Genomic DNA, 20,640 nt, shown 5'->3' with positions numbered 1-20,640 from the left:
GGAACTGATCTCCCTCAGCTCTCACCTCCTGCTACATTCAAGCCTACATTACCTCCCATTTCTGTGTGTACCCCTACTTATCTTTTTATCCATACCTCAAAAGAAAGCCCACACATCTATGGCCTGCCCAGCCAGCACGACAAACAAAAGTAGCATGGACTACATTATGAACTCAGTTGATAATGCCCATTTCTATTTCTCTTTAATACCTTATTTCCAATAGTCAAACCCATAGTGCCTTCTTGCTATTGCCAAGTGTGTCCAAAAAGTTCTCTACTTAGTGACTAGTTAAGTGGCAGGGGGAGAGGGCAGAAACAGAACAGTGACACCTCATGTACCAATTACCCTTTTTAAAAAGCAGGCTGGGTACCTGAATAGAAGTATCTCCTATATGCACTCACTAACTGAAGGATGGAGGACTTTTGAACGTAATGTGCTCCCAGAGTTAAATAACACTATGTTGTTTAAGGAAAAAAAAAAAAAAAAAGCTGTAGATTTTTAAATGCATTTTCTGTAATACGGATTTTCAGTGGAAAAAGGGGAATTAATCCAAAGAACATAGAACCAATTATTTTACTGAATACAATATTCAGTGAAACCTCCTTTTGCACCTACCACTTGTGGACAGAACCAGCTGCCTTGCTTTTGGCATGTTGTTATACATACACTTCTTTCGCTGTCCCTGCCACAACCTCCTTTTTCCCCTAAGGAAGTAACATTCCATGAGGACAGAGGAAGGTTTTTATGCTGCGTTTGGTCACACATATGGATGCACCTGTTAACCGCCACATTAAAAATAGACTATAGTACTTCCAGATGTTTCCTTAATGTGCACTGTATCTCTGCATGGAACAAATAGTTACTTTGTACCACCAAGAGAACTGACCCTGGTGATAACTGGAACATGGCAGGCTGGGCTGAGCAACATCCTGCGCTTAAGATGAGGTTGGTTAGAGTAGGGCAGACCGCACTAAGCTGTGGAAACCAGGAAGAGACTTCTTCCTTGGCAGGAGGAAAACAACTTTTAAAATGCTTGATTGCTATTGAGTAAGTCAAGGATGAAAGAAAGAGCTTTCAGAAGGTACAGAATTCTAGAGCAGCATTCACATGGACTACACTGGAAAACATAGGTTTTCCTTGTGGAAAATCCAAAAAAGTAGAAGTTGGGAGCGATGACCTTGAAACAGTGCTTCAGTCTGCACAGTTCCTGGAAGAATTCCTCTATGCCTTATTACTCTAATAGCTCATTGCTGGGGTAGCCAGCCTTCTTCTAAGCTTACAGAACATTGGATAACGTAACGCTGAGTGGATACTCACTGTTCTGAAGTCATCACAAAGCTTTAAAATGAAACCCCACAGTCTCCTCTTTCACTTCACTACAAAAAGATCAGTGCACAGAGGAATTACAGAGCAATTTTCTCATACCGGTGCAGCTGAAAGCTCTTTATCTTTTGCTAAGTTTCGAAAAGTTGACCATTTCAAAGCTGTGTGAAAATGGCTTTCTCTTTTTCACAGCATAAAAATATTTCTTCCCTTGAGCAGTTTTCTCAACTGCCAACAAAACAGAAACACATCCAAATATCTAGAGCAGCGGTAGGTGAACACTGACACAAACCAGGTATGTTTGACTGAAAAAAGAAACAACTTGCTCTGAAAGTACAAGACCAAAATAGAGCATTCACATCCTCATCAGTGTTTAAAATGCCTTGATGCTCTGTATGGTTACAATCTAGTGCTTCGGCTACATGAAATTGTTCTTGGCAAATCAAAGCTTCTACTCAGGCTGAGCTGCTAACTGAGTTTTCATTTAAGAAACATGAGCTTTATAAATTACATGGGTAAGGGCTTGTTTAACATTATAATTTATTTGTATACAATCATCGTGTGCGCAGCCTCTAGGTACAGTAAGTTGAGAATGCTGCATGTTCTCTCCAGCCATGAGAGTCCTACATTATGGGACCACATGAACTGATGAAAATGTGGATGAAAAAAAGAAATGCCACTGCCTAGCAAACAGATTCTGGAAAAAAACAAAACAAAAGAAAGAAGGTATTGGTCACAGCTATTAACTGCAACAAATACTTGGATGGAGGTGGTGGCTGTTGGATCAGTAACTAGCAGCTGGCTGGCTCCTCCACTGCATGAGCACCTTCAACAACAGCTTTCACACACTTGGCCATTGTCTGGGATGCTCTACTGATGGAATCTGCAGAAAAAGGAAGACAAAACCACACTTGTATATAAAATACTAATTTTCAGCATATGCAGATTTACGTGGCCAAGATAAAAACAAGTAGTACAGGACCGCGTACAAAGAGGAAAAAGAAAACAGCCCTATATTTTGGGAAAATGCCAAATCTTATGAGAAAATATTGTTTGCAGAAAGAGTCAAATTCAACATGGATTAGTGGAAAGCTTTAAAAACAAAAACATACTGTAAAGCAAAGTAAAATGTATTGCAGTTTTTAGAATGGAAAAGCCACCCGCTACATACCTGTCATATAGAAGTCTTTTATTGTGAGCTGAGGTGGAACAAGAGGATCAGCAAGAAGCTGCTGCTTTACTAACTGTGGCAAGAAAGGAAGAAAAATGAAATTACACAGCTTTAAGATAGGAACTTGGTACCAAAGTATTTCTATTGTGAAATCTGCATTCACTGTTCAGTGTAATCAAGTTATGCTCACAGAACTATGTATGAAGCTGGCGTGTTTTCTTAAAAAGCATTAACCTATGTAATAGCATTAAACCATGCTTAAGTGCTTTGGTTACCTTTGATAATTCGTTTGCCTGCTTGAAGTAGTTGGCCTCCTCCACATCATCATATCGGACCAGATTAGGAGATACTTCTTCTAAACGCTTCCGTATTTCGTCAAGGTTCTCATAAGGCAAGGTCAAACCAGCCACCTAAGAGATTCACAAAGAAATACCATCAGATTTAAGTGTTCAGTGCATCATATTTTAATTATTAATCCATTAGTAAACTTAAAGGAAAGAAATACTAGATCAGGATAACCGTGCTTCTGAAACATTAGTCCTGCCCTACAAGATAAACAGTATTATTTAGCTCATACAGTAATGAAAGGATTCAACACACAACACTGTCACATAAGACTACAAGCATACACCTCCCTAAAAACACACCATTCTGGAAACACTTTTCAATAGTAAAGGAACTTAACCACTCCCTCTACTTTTACTAGAAGCAATTTGCAGAGAAAACAGTACCTCAGAGACAGCTCTAATGATTTTCCAGTCTTCCCTTGCCATCCCAGGAGGTGTTACTGCTACTCTTGTCTGCTGGGCCCTACCCTCAGTATTAACATATGTTGCTGCCTTCTCTGTATATGCTGCCCCTGGGAGAATAACATCAGCCATGGGAGCTCCCACATCACCATGATGTCCTAAATAGGTAGACAAAAAAATAAAAAACAGTAAACAACAGTGTAAGATAAAATGGAATACTTTAGTAAAATACAGAATTTCTGTGTTCCCAGAAGAAAAAAAAGTTTAAGGTTCACTTAATCAGTGAGATAAAGCATATTTTGATGACTGTTCTGAGGTATTATGTGCCCATCGCTTTAGTGAAAAGAGTCTGCAAGCAGAAAATAGTGATTCAGCCTCTATAGCCAACCAGCTTAGTAGGACTCCTGGAACAAGGAGCTTAGTAAATTAAGACCAGATCATATTTTGGTGTGACAGAACAGTTGGGAACAGACTTCTTCCTGCCAGGTCTGAAGCCAGGCTGTACACTGTCAAACTGGTTTATGTTCCCCTATTAGTCATCAATAACTTCTTATTTCTACTTAAGAAATAAATAAGCAGTCTGTCAGTTGCATGTTAGAAGTTCCACTGTTTGTCAGAAAATAAAGGCTATAATTTACATCAAAGAGTCAGATATGTTTCTAAGTGTACAACACTGTGTAGGCTCTTTCTCCAACACTCCTAAATTTACATCTATGAATTACCTTGATAGATAATAAAGCAATCCTTTGGCAAATCCTGACGTGTTATACAACCAGAATCTGCTCCCAAGAGATACAACACTTTGGGAGGATTTTTTCTAATGGCCTCCACTCCTGGTTTGAAACCCAGATCCAAAGCAGCCACCTGGCTTGCAACCCTGCAGGAACAAACATGCCTGTAAGTTACTTCAAAATTTCTCCTCTCATGCAAAATAATTCATTTTGGTATTAGAAGCTTGAGTTACAATTGTAGGGTTTTACACTTCAGCTTCCTTCAGAGGATGAAGCATTGCTCTCGCTAAGAAATATCTGACAGAAGGACTGGGCTGAATTTGAGAGCAACTGTATTTGCTGAAATCACTTTTCCTTCACACAAGTTGTCAGCATGACAGTCACAGTTTTAGAATGAATGGAGAAGGACTTTCACAGGAGAAGCTTGCCTAGTGAAATAACAATAGCACTAAGGTAAAAAGTGTTAAGGTGCACAGCACTCAATTAAGAACTGGCACAGTAGAAGAAATACAAGGGGCCATATTATTTAGATAAATTTGCCATTCCGTTTTTCTTCATCAAGATAAGAAGGCATCATTTATAGCAAGTGACACTGGTGTGCCTTGCCTAGTACTGGGCACTGTGGCATGTTATTAAGCTCTTTGTATAATGTCCCTCTAAATTCACTCATTAAATTCCATTGTTGAAATAGCAGCATAAGAGAATCTAACAATCTCATGAAGAGTCTGAGAAGTTTGCCAGGCTAAGTGACCCATTTTTATTTATGTTTCTGCTAGTTGCATTGCCTGCAGCTTCTAACCTGATAAAATGTTTGAGTATACACAAAGAAGCGTGTTCACATACGTGAAGGTAACTTGTATAAGGCCAGCGTTAAGTGAATGAAAGCAGCTCCCTAAAAAGCTTTAAAGCAAACCTGTGAAGGATGTTCATGACTTTCCAATCAGAACCAACACCACTCTTAGTCCTGGCATTTTGTGCAATGGTGGAAACTGCAGCATGGATGGCTGCTCCATCGTTGCGCTGCAGTGCTGCACTTCCTACCACCACCATTGGCTTTTTAGCTTGGTTGAGGACCTGTACAAGTTAAGAATCAAGACATGAACTCCAAGGCTCTGAAGACTATTCTTGGTGCAGATAATGTAATAGATAGCATAATTTCTACACAAGTTTTCCATGCAAAACTACAACTCTGAAATAGTAATTGTTTCATTTAGCAATAAAGCCAAGAGAAATAATGATGACAATAAGTACCCTGTTAGTACACAGCCATACTCCAGACTCTTAAGCGGAAACATCAGAGCTGAAACAGCCTGTTTCACATCAAGAAATATTTCAGGAGCTTCCTGCACCAGAAACTATTACTTTAATCTATTAAACAGCCCCACACACTTAGTGCACACCATTCACTACCTCATCTCTGCATGTGATTAAAATTTAATAACCCTATACACAGCATGGTACTTATCAAACCTGTCTCTGTGAGGAATCCAAATCATTATTCAATGTATCTGAACTTTCAATAGATTCTTAAGCAGCACATACCTTGCAGAATGCATGTTTCCCAGAAGCAATGTCCTGGAGTATCTGTGGGGAATCTCCCAGATGATCATACGTGTAGGTCAAATTCACAGCAGAGCCAACAAGGGCCACATGCAAGTCATTGTGAAGCCAGCTGAAAATACAGCCATTGTTACACATTGAAAGACAATTTTCTTCAAACCCACTGATCTAATTCCCCAAAATGCATGCAAAGTCTTTCAAAACAGTTTAGATATCATTCACTGCTTTAATACAGTGTGGCTTAATATCACTCTTTTAGGCAAGCTCATGGCATTTAGAGCTATTTACCTATACACATACTGGGACTAATGCAGCAGCACAGCATAAGTGAGAAGTTTAGACCTCAGTTCTCCCTTCAAACTTCTGCCAATTCAAAGGGGAAAAAAAAGTATGGACAAAATGAGGTGCTGCACCTTTAAGGCTTCACTCTGAAGGTGAACTAGCAGTGTTCAAAAGGTTGAGAAACTGGTCCACTGCTTGTAAAAATAAAATGTTGTATTTCAAATGGATTACAATTGCATTACTGTTTCAATCAGAAAGCCTATTTTGTTAAAACAATGACATACATAAAAAGGAGCAAACTGATGCTGAAAACTACTCTTTAATGAATTACGCTTGAACAAACATCTTTAAGATAATGTCTGAGGTGTCTATGTAAGAAAGGAATAAATAAACATATGTATCTCTGTAAAACATCAAATTGAGAACAAAGAAAACATCGCTGTACGCTACAGGAAGAAGAGACATCATTAGTCTACACACGTCCCCTTTACTAAAAAAGGGTGAACAAATCCACCAGGTCCACCTGGATGAAAGCCTTCAACTTAGTGCCTGCGGCACCAGTGGAGCATTGTGCCAAATCTAGATCCACTTGCTCGCTCACTCAACACCAAGGGATACAAACCTCTTTCGAATTCTAGCATTAAAAAGCGGTGCCTCAAAGCGTGGATTGGTGCCAACCAAAAGCAGGACATCTGCCTCCTCCACTCCGGCAATCTTGGTATTAAGCAGGTAGTTAGAGCGTAAATCTGTGCTATAACAAAGTGACATAAGAAAGAAAGAAGCAAGGCAGTGAACATTCAGGGAAGGAGTGAAGAAATATGTGAAAAAGATGCTAGATGCCCCAAATATTTTTTCATGTAAGGAAATGATATTTTTAAAATGTGAATTACTAACCCAAGTAAAAATCCGCTGCTTCTGCCTTTCTCAAGTGTCAGAAACAGCACGAGAAGAACTACAACACAGACAACTACACAGACTGACTGAATTATCAAACTTACAACACAAAGCAAACTCCCAGTAGCTTGCTGTCAGACTGCAGCAGACTCAGTAAATGTGAAGCACACAAGAGACTTCAGCCTCCACTCACACTCAATATTCTCTATAAACAAATGTTGTGAGCTCAACCAAAACCCGCTGACACATCAGCAATTACTATCCTTGATCATCTCAGAATCTTACCATAAGATGATCAAACTGGAAAGTTTATTTACATAATTACAAACTTCACCTGGATTCTTACCCAGCTCCAGCAGTAGGGAAGATCTCTTCTGTGCACAGTGTATCGCAGTTTACTCTATTCAGTAAATCTTTTAGAGCTATTAGTGCTTCCGCGTCCACCAGTCCTCCTACAATTGCCGCTACCTCCTTACCTTGGACAGCCTTTAGCTGGAGGGACAGGAAGTATAAACATAAGCAAAAGAAACCAGAGAAATGAATTCTCTTTGGACCCTGGTAAATGTGTGTTATATTAGGATAAGCCAAAGACAGCCAGTTTGTTAGCTTGGAGGAACACAAAAATCAGCAGTACAAGACTTCTGCAAGGCAGCAATCCCAGCTGCTTCAGAATTCACAACTGGAGCAAAGAACAGCTCTATACACAGGGGTCTCCCACTTGAATTATTATCAGATGTGACCGATTTTTGTTTGGTGTGGTGAAGAAAAATAGTTAATGCTTCTGTTTTAGTGAAGCTACAGCACAGATGAAAAAACAAACTTCCATTAGACAAGCTCCGGTAGTAAACTCAATTCACAGGCATTAGCTGAGAATCAATGACTTTCATAACAAACCCTGCTACTGTACCACAGGGTGAAACATCCTCAAGGAAAGTTCAATTACAGTTCTTCAATTCTACTTCAACCCACATAAAATTTTAATCAAAACCCAGAGCAGTCATGCAGCACTTCATTTGAGCACCAGAATCAATCACTGCACAGAGAGTAATGAGGCAAGCACAATTCAGATCAAAGTAATACAGAATTAATGGCTCTGACGGCACAAGTGTTGATAGCACAATTTCAGTAAATTTAAAGATTCAGACAAATCAGAGTGATTTAAGAAAGGCACTTCCTTCCTCTTGGGATTCTGAAGGAATATCTTAGTTGCCTATTTAAATGCCCCAAATTATACACTGCCTGTATGTTCTTAACATCATAAGGCAAAGTTCTTCAGGTTGCCTAGTCCACAAAATACTGACTAATTCCAAAGATAACAGGTTGAAGTGGAAATACAACAGAAGTCAAATTCTCCCCACTAATATTAGAAAAAGATGTCTTTCTCTATGTAGCTCCTGTTAACCGCTTCAACATGTCAAGCCCCAGAAATTAATTTTACATGCCATGCGTATTGAAATTGTTCTTACCACACCAGCAACACGAGTTAACACATCCTCCCATGAAGCGTAAGCAAAGAGTCCTTTCTCATTCTTGATCATGGGCTGAGTCAGCCTCTGACGCTTCAGACCATCATATGCAAACCTGAGCGAACACTGCAGATATTAGTAAAGAGCAAAGACAGACAGTTGTGTATTTGCACACACGTGCAAATACCTCCCACACACCTTGTTTTGTCAGAGATCCATTCCTCATTGATATCTTCATGCAGCCTGGGCAAAATTCTCATCACTTCTCCAGTCCTTGTGCTCACAACAATGTTGCTTCCAACTGCATCAAGAACATCAACGGACTCTACTTTCCTGTTCAGGAAAATAAACAAAGCATTTGCAGTTTCCTAAAGACTAACACCAGACAACTGCATATTAAGAAATAATCGAGTACTCTAGGGTCAGCTTTAGATTCACAGTTAAGGGATTTCTTCCAAAGATATGTGGACATACTGTCAGATAAAGCATGATAGGAAAAACACAGCAAGTTGCAGAGTAAGCTGGGACCCACACCTTGTCTCCCATGGGCGTGCAGTAAAGGCATATGGCTTGGAGGTAAGGGCACCAACAGGGCAGATGTCAATAATATTTCCTGATAACTCAGACATGAACATTTTTTCAACGTAAGTACCAACTTGCATGTCATTTCCTCTTCCAGTTGTTCCCAAGTCATCTACGCCTGCGACCTCACTAGCAAATCTGGTGGACAAAAGAAGAGTGAAAAATAAATACGGAATTCTTAACAGCAACACAGCATGCTTCTTCAGCTCTTCCCGAAGATGAACATTAGTATTCATTCACATACCTGAAGAAAACTACTACTTAGATACATTCAGCAGTGCCACCACATGCAGGACCGTACATCTGCTGAAACTCATTTAGATGGTGCTACAAAAATTAGGTGCATCCAAGAGATGCTGCCTTAGTGCTGGTCAGCCCTTAAATGAGGTCTAGAGGAGGTGGAGTCAAGCTCCCCTTCCAGGAGCACAGCTAAATTACTCTCACCTGTGCTCCCACAGCTGACCCAACACTTGCCTCAGCTGATCACAGGTTCAGGCTGTGATTACCAGTTTCCCATACACCCTCACACTTCTTTTACAAGTAACAAAGTTACATAGATATTCCTGCTCAAGTACTCTCTCCAGTGAGAAATAAAGGACATTACCTGATGCATCGAGTGCACTGTATACACCGAGTCATGATTGTTTTGACTAATGGGCCAATGTTCTTGTCCTCAACAGCGCGTTTTCCCTCTCTAAATCTACTCCTATCACTGCCAAACATCATTGATTGATCCTAGAACAAACAACAACAACAAATCAAAATACGTATCGAGGCTGCTGGACAGCACAATCCCACCTCAGGCAGGAACATTAACATACACCTACACCATCTGATTGGATGTCCTACCTGTAGGTCACATTCTCCACCCTGATCGCAGATAGGACAGTCCAGCGGGTGATTTGCTAGTAGAAACTCCATTACACCCTCCCTGTTGGGTTCAGGAATATTGTTAATATCCACTCCATACCCACCAGCAAACAGCACAAGTAATCAGCCACAGGAGGCTAAGATAAAGGTACCTTGCTTTCCTGGACTTCTCAGAATTTGTCAGTATGTTCCAGCCCTTCATAACTGGCATGGCACAAGCAGCTACTGGCTGCAATCATCATAAACAGCAAGTGTGAGCACAACATATTTCTTCTCAGTATGGGCATAAATCCCAGCCTCCCCCCCCAGATTCTGACATAGACACCTTTTATTAATTTAACACATTGCAGAAATAAAAGGTATCCACAACTACAAATAAAAAGAAGAAAATCTAACCAATACAGAATCATTAAAAGTCATACTAATAACTTACTATATAAAGTTAAATATTGGAGGTACATCATTTTGAAAGTCTCTAGCCCTGAAGTCCAAAGCTTTGGATCCAGTGCATCATTTAGTTACTGAGCACTTACTTGGATACAACATTTCCCAAGAATCTTGGAATAAAACTATTCACAAGATTACTGCAAAACTAACAAAAACTCCTGCCCACAAAATGAATCCTTCCTGCCTTCCACTCACCTCATGATACAGACCATCATTTCAGTCTGCAATGATACAAAACCACCAGAGATACAAAGCTCAAACTGTTGAATTCAAGCTGGTGTGAGCCAGAGAGTCTCACATTGTGTCATGGTTTTGCACATATAAACCTATCTGACAATACACAGCTATGAAATGCTCATCTCCAGAAACAAGATAATCATAAGAAATTGAGTGACGGTTCACTAGCCTAAAAGTAGTGAATCACTGCAGCCCAGCATAACTTGGTCCTAATACATATATAACACAGAGATAAGCTTAGAAGTGGGAAAAGGGAAGATCTGCTTGAAATGGCTTAATTATAGGAATTTCTGTGCTTAACATTGGGCAAAACAAGCATTTACAGTATAAACTAGGCTCAAAGTACAGCAGAAAACTGTACTTCTTATGGAACATACACAGCACCTTCGGAGCCTTCTCTATTTCCACAAGGCACATCCTACAGTTCCCAGCAACAGAGAGACGGTCATGGTAACAGAAGCGTGGGATCTGAATCCCAACCTTCTCACAGGCCTACAAAGAATAAGGAACAAAGGGAAATTAAATACAGTTACATCATTCAGTAACACACAGCACATACAGCCGAGGGGTTTTTCAAAGAACAGCAGCTTTAGTGCTTTTGACCTTTCAATCTGACCAAGCTCTTTGCTATTGTAGGAATAAGCTTTAAAAACTGTAAGCAAAGAGTAATATGGAAGGTTACCAGTATGATTATTTCTCAACAGAAGACCTAGCTAAGGAAACAATGTTTCAATTCCTCCTCAAAGTTTAGGGAAAACTTTTTAATAGATAGGACACCAGAAGCAAAAACAAAGTTTTAAAGGAAAAACGGACTTTTGGAGAAGTACATAAAAAAGGAAAACACCATTTTGAGCTACAAAACCAGCAGATGATGATGCTCAGTTCAGCCATTAAACAGACAGCTACTGCAGCTACTAGAATGCGTAACATTCGTAGCTTATGGAATTTGCCATAGCTGACAGCGTTCAGAGCTGGAACTTCAACCAGAATTTATTTAAGCCTTGTGCATATTACTTCAGCTTTGTAGATTGGATTCAACACAAAATTGGAGGCACTCAAGGCCAGGCTGGACGGGGTCCGGTCAGCCCGATGTGGACACAGCAGAGGTGGAACCCGGGTGGGCATTCAGGTCCCTTCCAAACAGAATCACAGATCACAGAATGACCCGGGTTGGAAGGGACCTCAAGGATCATGTGGTTCCAACTCCCCTGCCTAGCGGGGCCACCAAACACACACCTTTACTAGATCAGGTTGCCCACAGCCCTGTCCAACCTGGTCTTGAACACCTCCAAGGACGGGGCATCCACAACCTCCCTGGGCAGCCTGTTCCAGGGCCTAACCACTCTCCTAGTGAAGAACTTCCCCCTAACATCCAACCTAAATCTTCCCTCTTTTAACTTAAAACCATTTCCCCTAGTCCTGCTATTATCAGCCCTTTCGAAGAGTTTACTCCCCTCCTGGGAGTAAGTTCCCTTCAGGTATTGAAAGGCTGCAATGAGGTCACCCCGCAACCTTCTCTTCTCTAGGCTGAACAAACCCAACTCCCTCAGCCTGCCCTCATAGGGGAGGTGCTCCAGCCCCCTGATCATCTTTGTGGCCCTCCTCTGGACCCTTTCCAAAATCTCCATGTCCTTTTTGTACTGAGGGCTCCACACCTGGACACAGTACAACAGATGGGGCCTCACAAGAGCAGAGTAGAGAGGGACAATCACCTCCCTATCCCTGCTGACCACCCCTCTCCTGATGGAGCCCAGGATCCCATTTGCTTTCCGGGCTGCCAGAGCGCACTGCTGGCTCATGTTGAGTCTCTCATCCATCAGGACCCCCAGGTCCTTCTCTGCCGAGCTGCTCTTAAGGACCACTCCTCCCAGCCGGTACCGGTTCCTGGGGTTCTTCCGACCCAAGTGCAAACCCTTGCACTTTGCCGTGTTAAACCTCATTCCGTGATTTTAAGAAGAGCTTCTGCAACCGAGAGCCCGAACGCTGCAAAGCTCTGAGCCAGAGCTGCAGTAAAAGCTGGCCGTGCCGGTGCCCGCACCTGCAGCACTGTGGTTCCGGGGTCCACCAGCACGGGCTGCCCGTCCACAAACACCTCGATCTGGTTGCTGGCTGCCGTAGCGGTCGTGCGGCCTGAAAGACAGCGAAAAGCTTTTCGTAGCAAACCCTTCCCCGGCTGTTGGATGCCAACGGGCAGAGCCCACAGCCCTCACGGTCACACAGCACCCATGTCGCTCCGGTTCCGTTCAAAGCCAGCACCCGCCCGGAGGACGCGGGCCGACACTTACCGTGCACAGCAGAGGCCGGTGCGGCCGCAGCAAGAGCCCTGCGGAGTGCGGGCAGGCGCAGCATGGTGCCCTGCGGGAGAGAAGCGGCGCGGGTGGAGCGGCTGGAACGTCCTCTCGTCAGCCTCCAAACAGGCCGCAGGGGTCACCTTGCAGGCGGCTCCCGCCGGCAGCCCCCGGCCCCTTCACGGCACTAAGACGGGCGGCGGGACGAAGGCGCCGGGCCCACGGCCGCAGCCCAGCGCCTCACCTCGCCGAGGAGCCGATCCGTTACCGGCGGGCACCGGGCGGCCGCTGTGCACAGCTCGGCCTTACCGTCCGCCTCAGCCCCTATGGCGACTGCCTCGGCTCTTTCCGCCGCTACTTCGGCAATCTCCGGGAACGAGCGGCCAGGAGAGCGCGCTCGGCAATTTTCGGAACAGGGCTGTTCGGGTTGTTCCGCTAGGATGCGCCACTCGGCGATTTCCGCCACTCGGCGATTTCCGCCGTTCTTCCGAGCCCTCTCGGCCACCGTCACACGCGGCGCTTCGGCCAGGTCCGCCTGCGCCGCTGCCGCTGTCATCATCCAACTCCGCAACTTCCGCTGTCGCAGCGATGCGGGGGGGGACGGGCCGGCCGGGGGTGGTTGTAACACCGGTCCGACACTGACAGGGCTCCCGAGACACACATCGCACCGTAACCCAGCTCCACTGCCATGACGCCCCGTTTCCAGCAGGTTTTGCCCTGGATCGGCACCCAGCCAGCCGGGAACTATTTCGGCGCTTCCTGGCGGAAGGATACGTGTGCACGCGATGCCGCGGAGGGTTCTGCCGTTATATAAGGCGAGCGCAGGGGTCGCTGGGCCTCTTTGCTTGGCGGCGGGCTGTGGGTGCGGTGTGGTGTTGTGCGCCGCTGCCGCCATGGGCTTTGGGGATCTAAAGTCCGCCGCCGGCCTGCGGGTCCTCAATGATTTCCTGGCCGACAAGAGCTACATCGAGGGGTGAGGGGTGGCGGGAGGGAGGAGGGCTGGGCCGGGTCAACCCGTGGTGAGGCCCGACGGGGAGCAGCGGGGCTGCCCTGGGACACACGTTGTGTAACCCTTGGGATGGGCGCCTTGTGTTGAGCGTGGGGCTGATCTCCGCTTGTTCCCGCAGGTACGTGCCTTCCCAGGCCGACATTGCGGTGTTTGAAGCCGTCGGGGCCCCGCCTCCTGCCGAGCTGTTCCATGCTCTTCGCTGGTACAATCACATTAAGTCGTATGAAAAGCAAAAGGCCAGGTATGATTGAACCACAGAATGAACACCCGTGTGAAGTGCTGTGCCAACTGTCGGTTTCTGAGCTTGGAGAGAAGTGGCTTTTTGCTGGTCCTGTGTGGCTTCTGGGAACAGAAATGAGTCCAGGAGCAGAGCAGACCCGTTGGGATGCTATGGGGCCGCTCAGAGCAGAGGAAGCTGAATTTGCCTTTGTGCAGATTCTATGGGGCTCCTGTAGAAGCTTACAAGGAATCCTGGGTCTTGTTGCTGCCTCCTACTCTGTGCTGAAAGCTGGGAATCACGTAGTGCTGACCTGCTCCATAAGGGCAGTATCAGACTTAGGAACTGTGAGAGAAGCCTAAAGACAAGAAGGAAGGTGATTTGTTCAGATTTTTAATCTCAGAAGGTGAGGCTAAATTGAAGATTGATGATGTAAAAACACTTGTAAAGAAGGGGGACTATAAAAGCAAATGCTCTCTCTTCTCTTTTTTAGCGATTTTAGTGTTTATGAAAGGTGCTGTATTGACATCCATGGTGACTGCAGGCCTCTCTGGAAAGGTACAGCACAGGTAGTGTCAGTTCTGCTGCACTGCCTCCTCTGTGTGCCTCCCTCCTGTTCTGGAGGGAGCTCTTGTGAAGTTGGGTGGCTCAGAGACCGCTGCAATTTTGAAGCTCTCAAACCTAAATGGGATGATAAACTGAGATGATAAAGTCTCCTTAAAGGGCCCACTCTGAAAACTTAACCTAATTACTGAAAATTAGATCTAATTTTACAGTTTTTGTAACAGCAGTTTTTTAGTAACAATAGGAAATCAATAGGATTTTGGTCCCTTGTGAGCTATCCACATGTTTTTTGTTACTTTTAATTTAAACAAATGAATATATTTTTAGGGTAAGAAATTGATAACTTCTCATACACAAAATACATTGGAGATTCCATTATGGAAGTTCTGTTATCCATATAGTCTCACAGGGCAGCAGAATAACACAAGATCCATCAGTGATTAGACAGGCAATCTTTGTAGGATTTGCTGTCGTTTCAACTGAGGTGTTTTTAGAGGCATTTTTTGGGGGAAGGTTTTCAAGTAGCAAAATTAACCCTTTTTTCTTTATCTCACTGTTTTTGCTATGAATGTACTTAAGAAGGAAAATGAAGTAGTATATCTACAAATAAGTAATTTCTTAATGCCTGTTTTCCTTTAGCTTACCAGGAATAAAGAAGGCTTTGGGGAAATACGGTCCTGCTGATGTTGAGGACACAACAGGTGCAGCCACAGATAGCAAAGATGACGATGACATTGATCTTTTTGGATCTGATGATGAAGAGGTATTGGTGCTTTTTTTCTCTTTTAGTATTATTCATATGTATATATTTAAGAACCAATTGGACAGGCAAGTGTTTACCTTACTAGTTTAGGTTACTTTAATTTGTGACCTTAATAACAGATACTGTTCAGGATCTCCAGACTCCAGTGTCTTTGTAGGATGTAACATACGAACTCTCCATTAGAAAGAAATACAGTGTGTTGAAATGTCTGCTGTGACTGGTTACATGATGAATAAAACAAAAATCACCATCTTTCGGCTGACAGCTGTGATGATTTGTTTTTTCCTGATAGATGCCAGTCAATCCAACAGTGCTTTAAAGATTTGGGGGGGGTTGGTGCTCTTTTGTGACTTCGTATCTCTCTTTTAGGAAAGTGAAGAAGCAAAGAAACTGAGGGAAGAACGCCTGGCACAGTATGAATCAAAGAAGTCCAAAAGTATGTGTTTGAGTAACTTTGACCTTGTTATGCATTTAAACAGGATGAATAGAAATAGTGTTTCTCTATTACAGACTTACTGGAATGAAGCAGAAGTGGTTTGCTTTACTTGAGTTCTGTGAGCTTAACCTTTCCTATAGCAAATCATTGAACATTAGCATGCTTTTTGTCCTGCCTATTCTCCTTTTGTCTTACCAAAGGAGCAAGCTTTTCCTCTACAAAAAGAGAACCCTAGGGTTTTCTTGAAATAAAACAGATGCAAAGTAGTATAAAACACATCTGTGTAAGAACTCCAGCAGACTGACCTAAGGAGGCCGATCAGTAGTTGGTGAGTTAAGAGAGGAAAGGCTCTTGCATGCAGGTCCCTCCACAGTTACTGGCCTGAAACTGTTCAGGACTGTAGCAGTTGCAGTATTCCCTCTGTGGAAGACAAACTGTTACGTAGTATTAAGCACCTTCTCAGATCCTCTTAAGAAGGACTTTCTACGTAACAAACAATGTTAGCTTATGTTCTCTTTTCAAAGTGTTTTTCAAAAACAGGCATCTACATCTTAAACATCAGGATATATATTTTCAGACCCCTTAAAAATGCATGTTGGTACAAGAGGACTGAGTTATGAGGTTTTTGGTTTTTTTTTAGTCGTGTGAAGTTATTTGTAAGTATATTCTTGAGTTCCTGAAAGTTTCCTAGCTGTTGATGGTGTCTTTCCTCCTTTTTTTCCCCTTAGAACCAGCTGTTGTTGCCAAATCATCGATCTTGCTTGATGTGAAACCTTGGGATGATGAGACAGACATGGCCAAATTAGAGGAGTGTGTTCGAAGCATTCAAGCAGATGGCTTGGTCTGGGGGTCTTGTAAGTAAAATTCTAAGTGGGGAAAAGGGTGATCACGTGATCTGTTGGGGTGCTGTATGAATAAGTAGCCTTAGGATTACTGTTTGTCCTGTGATAAGGTAGGTAGCTAAAATAGTGAGTTAACTGCCATGTTACATACAGTATGTATAGTGTGAGCTGTGCGTGTGTGGTGCTTGGTGGACTAGCACCCACTAAATAGCAAACCGATAGGTGTTCTTTGCATAATCTTACAAGAGTGATGATTTAAAAAGGGGTTAGTCAGAAAGCTGCTAGGGCAGCAGCAAGGCTAAGATTCAAAGAAACACCTTTTAGGCCAACTCCATTAATGCTATCAGCTGCTTCCATCTTCCATTTTCAAGTGAGGAGTGTGTAATGCTTTTTTGTTTTGTTTTGCAGCTAAGCTAGTACCAGTTGGTTACGGTATCAAAAAGCTTCAGATTCAGTGTGTTGTTGAAGATGATAAAGTTGGAACAGACATGTTGGAAGAAAGAATAACAGCTTTTGAAGATTACGTACAATCAATGGATGTAGCTGCTTTCAACAAGATCTGAGTCTTCATATATTTAGAATAAAAATAATTGCAAAAATTGGGCCATGTCTGTCATTAATTCAAAGTCATAGTGCAATCCAGTTTGTTAATGTAAAATTTGACTGATGGGTAAAGTAAAAGCTAATCAATTGGCTTTTAGGATTGTTCCAGCGCCGTGGTATTTAGTGCCGGAGCAAAGAGAGAGCTGACAGCTGCCATATGTCTAGGCTTAACATTTACATGGCTTTAAATATCTGAAATGCCCTTTCCTCTATTTTAGGTGGAGTTGCATCTTTGGCTACTTGTAATTAATCTGAAAGGAGAGGTGGTTTTCAGGGAGAAGCACAGGGCTGTAGCACTTTAAGAGAAATAGAAGTTTTGTATCGAAGGGGCGCTGAGTAACCAAATAGTTGTATGGTGGCTTTATTCTTCTGACAGCTGCAGTTCAACTGTCACTTAGGAATGAAGACAAAGATAAGGCAGTTTAAAGCAATGAGGACTGCAGTGCATTGGAGATTGTGGTGAAGTGTACTTAATGTGACTGAGACTGCCAGGGTAACTTCTCACCATCTCCTATTGTGTGAACCTGAGATTTTTTTTTTCTCCTGAAGTGTTTAAAAAATAGAAATAACCTCAAATTTGGCTTTTTTTTGTGTGTGGGGGGGGGAAGAGGAGGGACGTGTCTTACTTAGTACTGCATAATTCCTGCTTCAAGATCAAGGCCTTGGTGTGCCTAGAACTGCAGGCCAGCATTGGTTTTTAACCTTAAGTAGCAGGATCGAGATCCTTGAGGTGCAATTAAGGTACAGTTCACTAGAGGGCAGTGTGTTCCTTCAAGAAGACCGAGGCATTGTAGGTTTAACGGTGCCACGTGCTTGAGTGAGGATTAATGGGGCGCAGTGGCTACAGTTAATGCAGGTGGATGGTACTTTGTTACTCTGTTAAAATACAGCTTGCTACAGTGTCACCGTGTATCGTAGAGTGAATGCAACCTGTAACAACAAGACCAATGGTAGGTTTGAGATCTTAAATATAGTCCTCCCATGCTCCTACATGACTATAAAGATCTCAAACCCACTATTGATCTTGTTGTGCCTCTTTTTGAGAAGGGCTGCCAGTTGCCACTCTGTTGTTAAAGCAACAGGGTTTTAAGGAGACTGTCAGAAACACTTGAGTGCAATCTGAACAAGAACAAGCATTATGAAGCAGGGAAGAACAGAATCTGCTGCAGTTGAGTTTTGTTGGTTTTTTTCTCAGCAGTATCTCATAGGAAAATCAGAGTGCCTTTTTTTCATCGTAGAGCTTTGGATGAGCATTCTTCTGTCCAAGCAGTGTAGGAGAGTAATTGGGCTTTTTCAGTTATTCTATGGAAATGGAAACCAAGGATGCTGTCTGTTCTGATTAGGTATCTTCATTCCTCTTGCAGAAATGAGTTGGATGGTGGCAACTATGTTGCTGATCTTGGTATGAAGGAGGTAGCAATCACCTTATAAAGTTGGTAGGCCATTTTTTTCCACAGACCGGGACTGATGTTGGCCAGATTCTTTATTATCTGGGGGAGGCTTTTGGTTAAGGTGGTGGTTAAATGTTGGCAGTGTTTTGTTGCTTTTTTTAATCCAGAGGGGTAATCCAAGCAAAGCTTTGTAAAGCATTTTCTGATGATGTACACAAGACAAAGCAAATGTAAAATCTTCTTCTTTGAAAATAAAGCTCGTTACTGTGTGTATTTGTCCTCATATACCTAATGTGCATGAAGAAAACTGAATAAACTTTAATTCCTGTGACACAAAGGTCAGGGTTTTCTTTCATCTTTCAGGAACGTCAGTATGGTGCTGTTCTGTGAACAGTCACAGCTTAGTTGCTGCTGAGAAAAGTAAATGAATGTGTTCTTCAGGGCTAATAGAAATTTATTTCTCCACTTGGAGCACATTCAGGAAAGGAAGCATTAAAACACATCATTCTTAGAAAGATGTCAAGGAACATATTTTTATATATATAGTGGGCTGGAGTGAAATATATTTATACTATAAGGAACCTCTCCCTCCCTTCCAAATAGTTTAAAGATATACACTGCTACAAATTATTTGAGTTCTTTGTCCATGAAGTAACTAGGATAAGTGTATGTTATTCCAATCCATTATGCATCTTAACTTTATAGTAGGCTTGACCTTTTGTTTTTACGACACAAGGTGACTATTTGTGTTCACCCCTTCTGAAAGCTGCCAGGACTCCTGCACCAGTGCCAACCCACAAGGCTGACCCCTGTGGATGCACCACTTGTACGTGTAACTCTTTTCCCTGAACTAACAGGTAGGTCTCGGCAGGTTGCATTACATTCTTAAATGAACATACATAGTGCAGCCTCACACAGTCTGTGCCCAATAACGTGTTACCTTTACAGAAACAAGCGTGGAAGCAGTTAAAAGCACTGTTTGTAATTCATCAGGAGCTGTCAGGAAACTTGGCTTTCTAGACAGAGCGGAGATGGGTAACTTGAGGCAAGCATGGCTTCTCTTTTCTTTGACCTGCCAGAAACTGTGACCAGCACATTAAGCTGTTAATTATAAAGTTGCACTTCTAACAGTCAAGGGGAGGACTGGAAAGAAAATCCTTGAGAGGCAAGAAGAATTGTTAAGCTATACTGGAATTCATGGGTGCTGTAATTTTCTACATTGGTCCTCCTGCTGCTTGGTACCGTACACAGCTCGAGGGGCTCATACCCATCAGTGGCGCACAATGCGTGCAGACAGTCATAACTCCCCAGCCGCTACTGGAGATAGGCAGGCAGGCGCATTCTCTGCTTCCTGGTAGGGTGCATATGGGAGCTGGCACAGTGCGTGCTCCCAGACGACAGCAATCAGGGAACTCCACTTATCTCCTCTTTTTCTTTCCCTGCAAAACAGTTCCACTGGTGGGTGACAGTTCTGCTTTTTTCTTCAGTTCTTTCAGCACAGGTGCCTCTGGGAGTTGCATTTGGCAGAGCAATGTTATGAGTGCAGGTTTTTCAGAGGTGTTTGAGCTTTGTTCTTTTTATTTTCCTGTGCCCAAGTTCACTTACGCGGTATCTCCCATGAGACAGTAAGTCCATGCTTTATTTTTCAGGCTGCTAAAGAGCTTGCTGGGAGACAGAAATTGAACACCAACTTTACAGCACGAAGAATGAGCTTCAGCAAAGGTGGCACCCTTCTAAATACAACTTCCTTCATTAGTAAGTAGTCAGATAGAAACATAGCAAGTGTTTCAGATGCGCACTGAAATGTGGATACAGAGTGGTTTGGAAAACCTGGCTGCCTTTTCACCTTGTGAGACCTGTTGACATAACTTGCTTTTCCGGTGTGTCTACTGTTTTTATGACAGCAAGTATCTATGCCTTATTTACAAGTAAGCTATTTTTGCCCTTGTGCACTGGTCTCTGAGTTCTACCATTTTCTCTGCTAAAATCATCAGAAAGCAAAGGAGACAAATTTCAGACATACAGCAAGATGCTTCTTGCTGCAGAACATGGGGCTGTAATCTTTTTGGCACTACTAAAATGAATAGGTGAAAGCCGAGCTAGCATACTCTGTACACAAAGATAGCAGACGTTTTCATCCTAGAATGCTGAAAATGGATAGCTGTAATTACACGTGTATGTACCTTTTGACTCGTAATGTCAGGGAAAGCCTTGC

General features: G+C 42.9%; 2 protein-coding genes and 2 non-coding genes across 5 annotated transcripts; 3 read left to right on the top strand and 1 right to left on the bottom strand.

Moving 5' to 3' along the window:
- Nucleotides 1-1,846: 1,846 nt before the first annotated feature.
- NDUFS1 (NADH:ubiquinone oxidoreductase core subunit S1) lies at nucleotides 1,847-12,961 on the bottom strand. Of its 2 annotated transcripts, none has more exons than XM_015868309.3 (19): nucleotides 12,845-12,961; nucleotides 12,598-12,667; nucleotides 12,351-12,442; nucleotides 10,697-10,804; nucleotides 9,781-9,857; nucleotides 9,608-9,689; nucleotides 9,363-9,493; nucleotides 8,711-8,896; nucleotides 8,375-8,509; nucleotides 8,177-8,291; nucleotides 7,057-7,202; nucleotides 6,439-6,567; nucleotides 5,517-5,646; nucleotides 4,888-5,048; nucleotides 3,966-4,120; nucleotides 3,226-3,401; nucleotides 2,770-2,904; nucleotides 2,495-2,567; nucleotides 1,847-2,206 (listed from the first exon to the last, which is right to left on the bottom strand). In XM_015868309.3, exons 2-19 carry the CDS (start codon nucleotides 12,659-12,661, stop codon nucleotides 2,115-2,117), a joined length of 2,187 nt encoding a protein of 728 aa, XP_015723795.2. In that variant the 5' UTR covers nucleotides 12,662-12,667; nucleotides 12,845-12,961; the 3' UTR covers nucleotides 1,847-2,114. The 2 variants fall into 2 exon arrangements, with proteins under 2 accessions (XP_015723795.2, XP_085408818.1); XM_085552692.1 differs by having other exon boundaries at nucleotides 12,910-12,961.
- A 471-nt stretch (nucleotides 12,962-13,432) lies between these two features.
- On the top strand, nucleotides 13,433-17,030 carry EEF1B2 (eukaryotic translation elongation factor 1 beta 2). Its single transcript, XM_015868310.3, has 6 exons — nucleotides 13,433-13,573; nucleotides 13,728-13,850; nucleotides 15,030-15,153; nucleotides 15,523-15,589; nucleotides 16,318-16,443; nucleotides 16,840-17,030. The coding sequence occupies exons 1-6, from the start codon at nucleotides 13,494-13,496 to the stop codon at nucleotides 16,992-16,994; spliced, it is 675 nt and encodes a 224-aa protein (XP_015723796.1). The 5' UTR covers nucleotides 13,433-13,493; the 3' UTR covers nucleotides 16,995-17,030.
- LOC116653706 (small nucleolar RNA SNORD51) lies at nucleotides 15,371-15,452 on the top strand. The gene has a single exon (XR_004308092.1). It is a non-coding gene; the product is annotated as a small nucleolar RNA SNORD51 (small nucleolar RNA).
- On the top strand, nucleotides 15,955-16,089 carry LOC116653709 (small nucleolar RNA SNORA41). The gene has a single exon (XR_004308095.2). It is a non-coding gene; the product is annotated as a small nucleolar RNA SNORA41 (small nucleolar RNA).
- Nucleotides 17,031-20,640: the final 3,610 nt, after the last annotated feature.

Source organism: Coturnix japonica, chromosome 7, assembly GCF_054131305.1.
Source record: "Coturnix japonica strain WE chromosome 7, WE-NBRP24, whole genome shotgun sequence".
In the NCBI taxonomy this organism is placed as follows: Eukaryota; Metazoa; Chordata; class Aves; order Galliformes; family Phasianidae; genus Coturnix; species Coturnix japonica.
The sequence above is the reverse complement of the archived record's forward strand: the minus strand, read 5'-3'. Positions and strand labels throughout refer to the sequence as shown.

Coding starts and splice junctions, on each gene's coding strand:
- NDUFS1 (XM_015868309.3), bottom strand. CDS start 12,661: ATGCTGCGCCTGCCCGCACTCCGCAGGGCTCTTGCTGCGGCCGCACCG. Junction 9,494..9,607: donor GTGGAGAATGTGACCTACAG/GTAGGACATCCA, acceptor TGTTTGTTCTAG/GATCAATCAATGATGTTTGG. Junction 8,510..8,710: donor GCACGCCCATGGGAGACAAG/GTGTGGGTCCCA, acceptor TTTCCTGAACAG/GAAAGTAGAGTCCGTTGATG.
- EEF1B2 (XM_015868310.3), top strand. CDS start 13,494: ATGGGCTTTGGGGATCTAAAGTCCGCCGCCGGCCTGCGGGTCCTCAAT. Junction 13,851..15,029: donor TATGAAAAGCAAAAGGCCAG/GTATGATTGAAC, acceptor GTTTTCCTTTAG/CTTACCAGGAATAAAGAAGG. Junction 15,590..16,317: donor TGAATCAAAGAAGTCCAAAA/GTATGTGTTTGA, acceptor TTTTCCCCTTAG/AACCAGCTGTTGTTGCCAAA.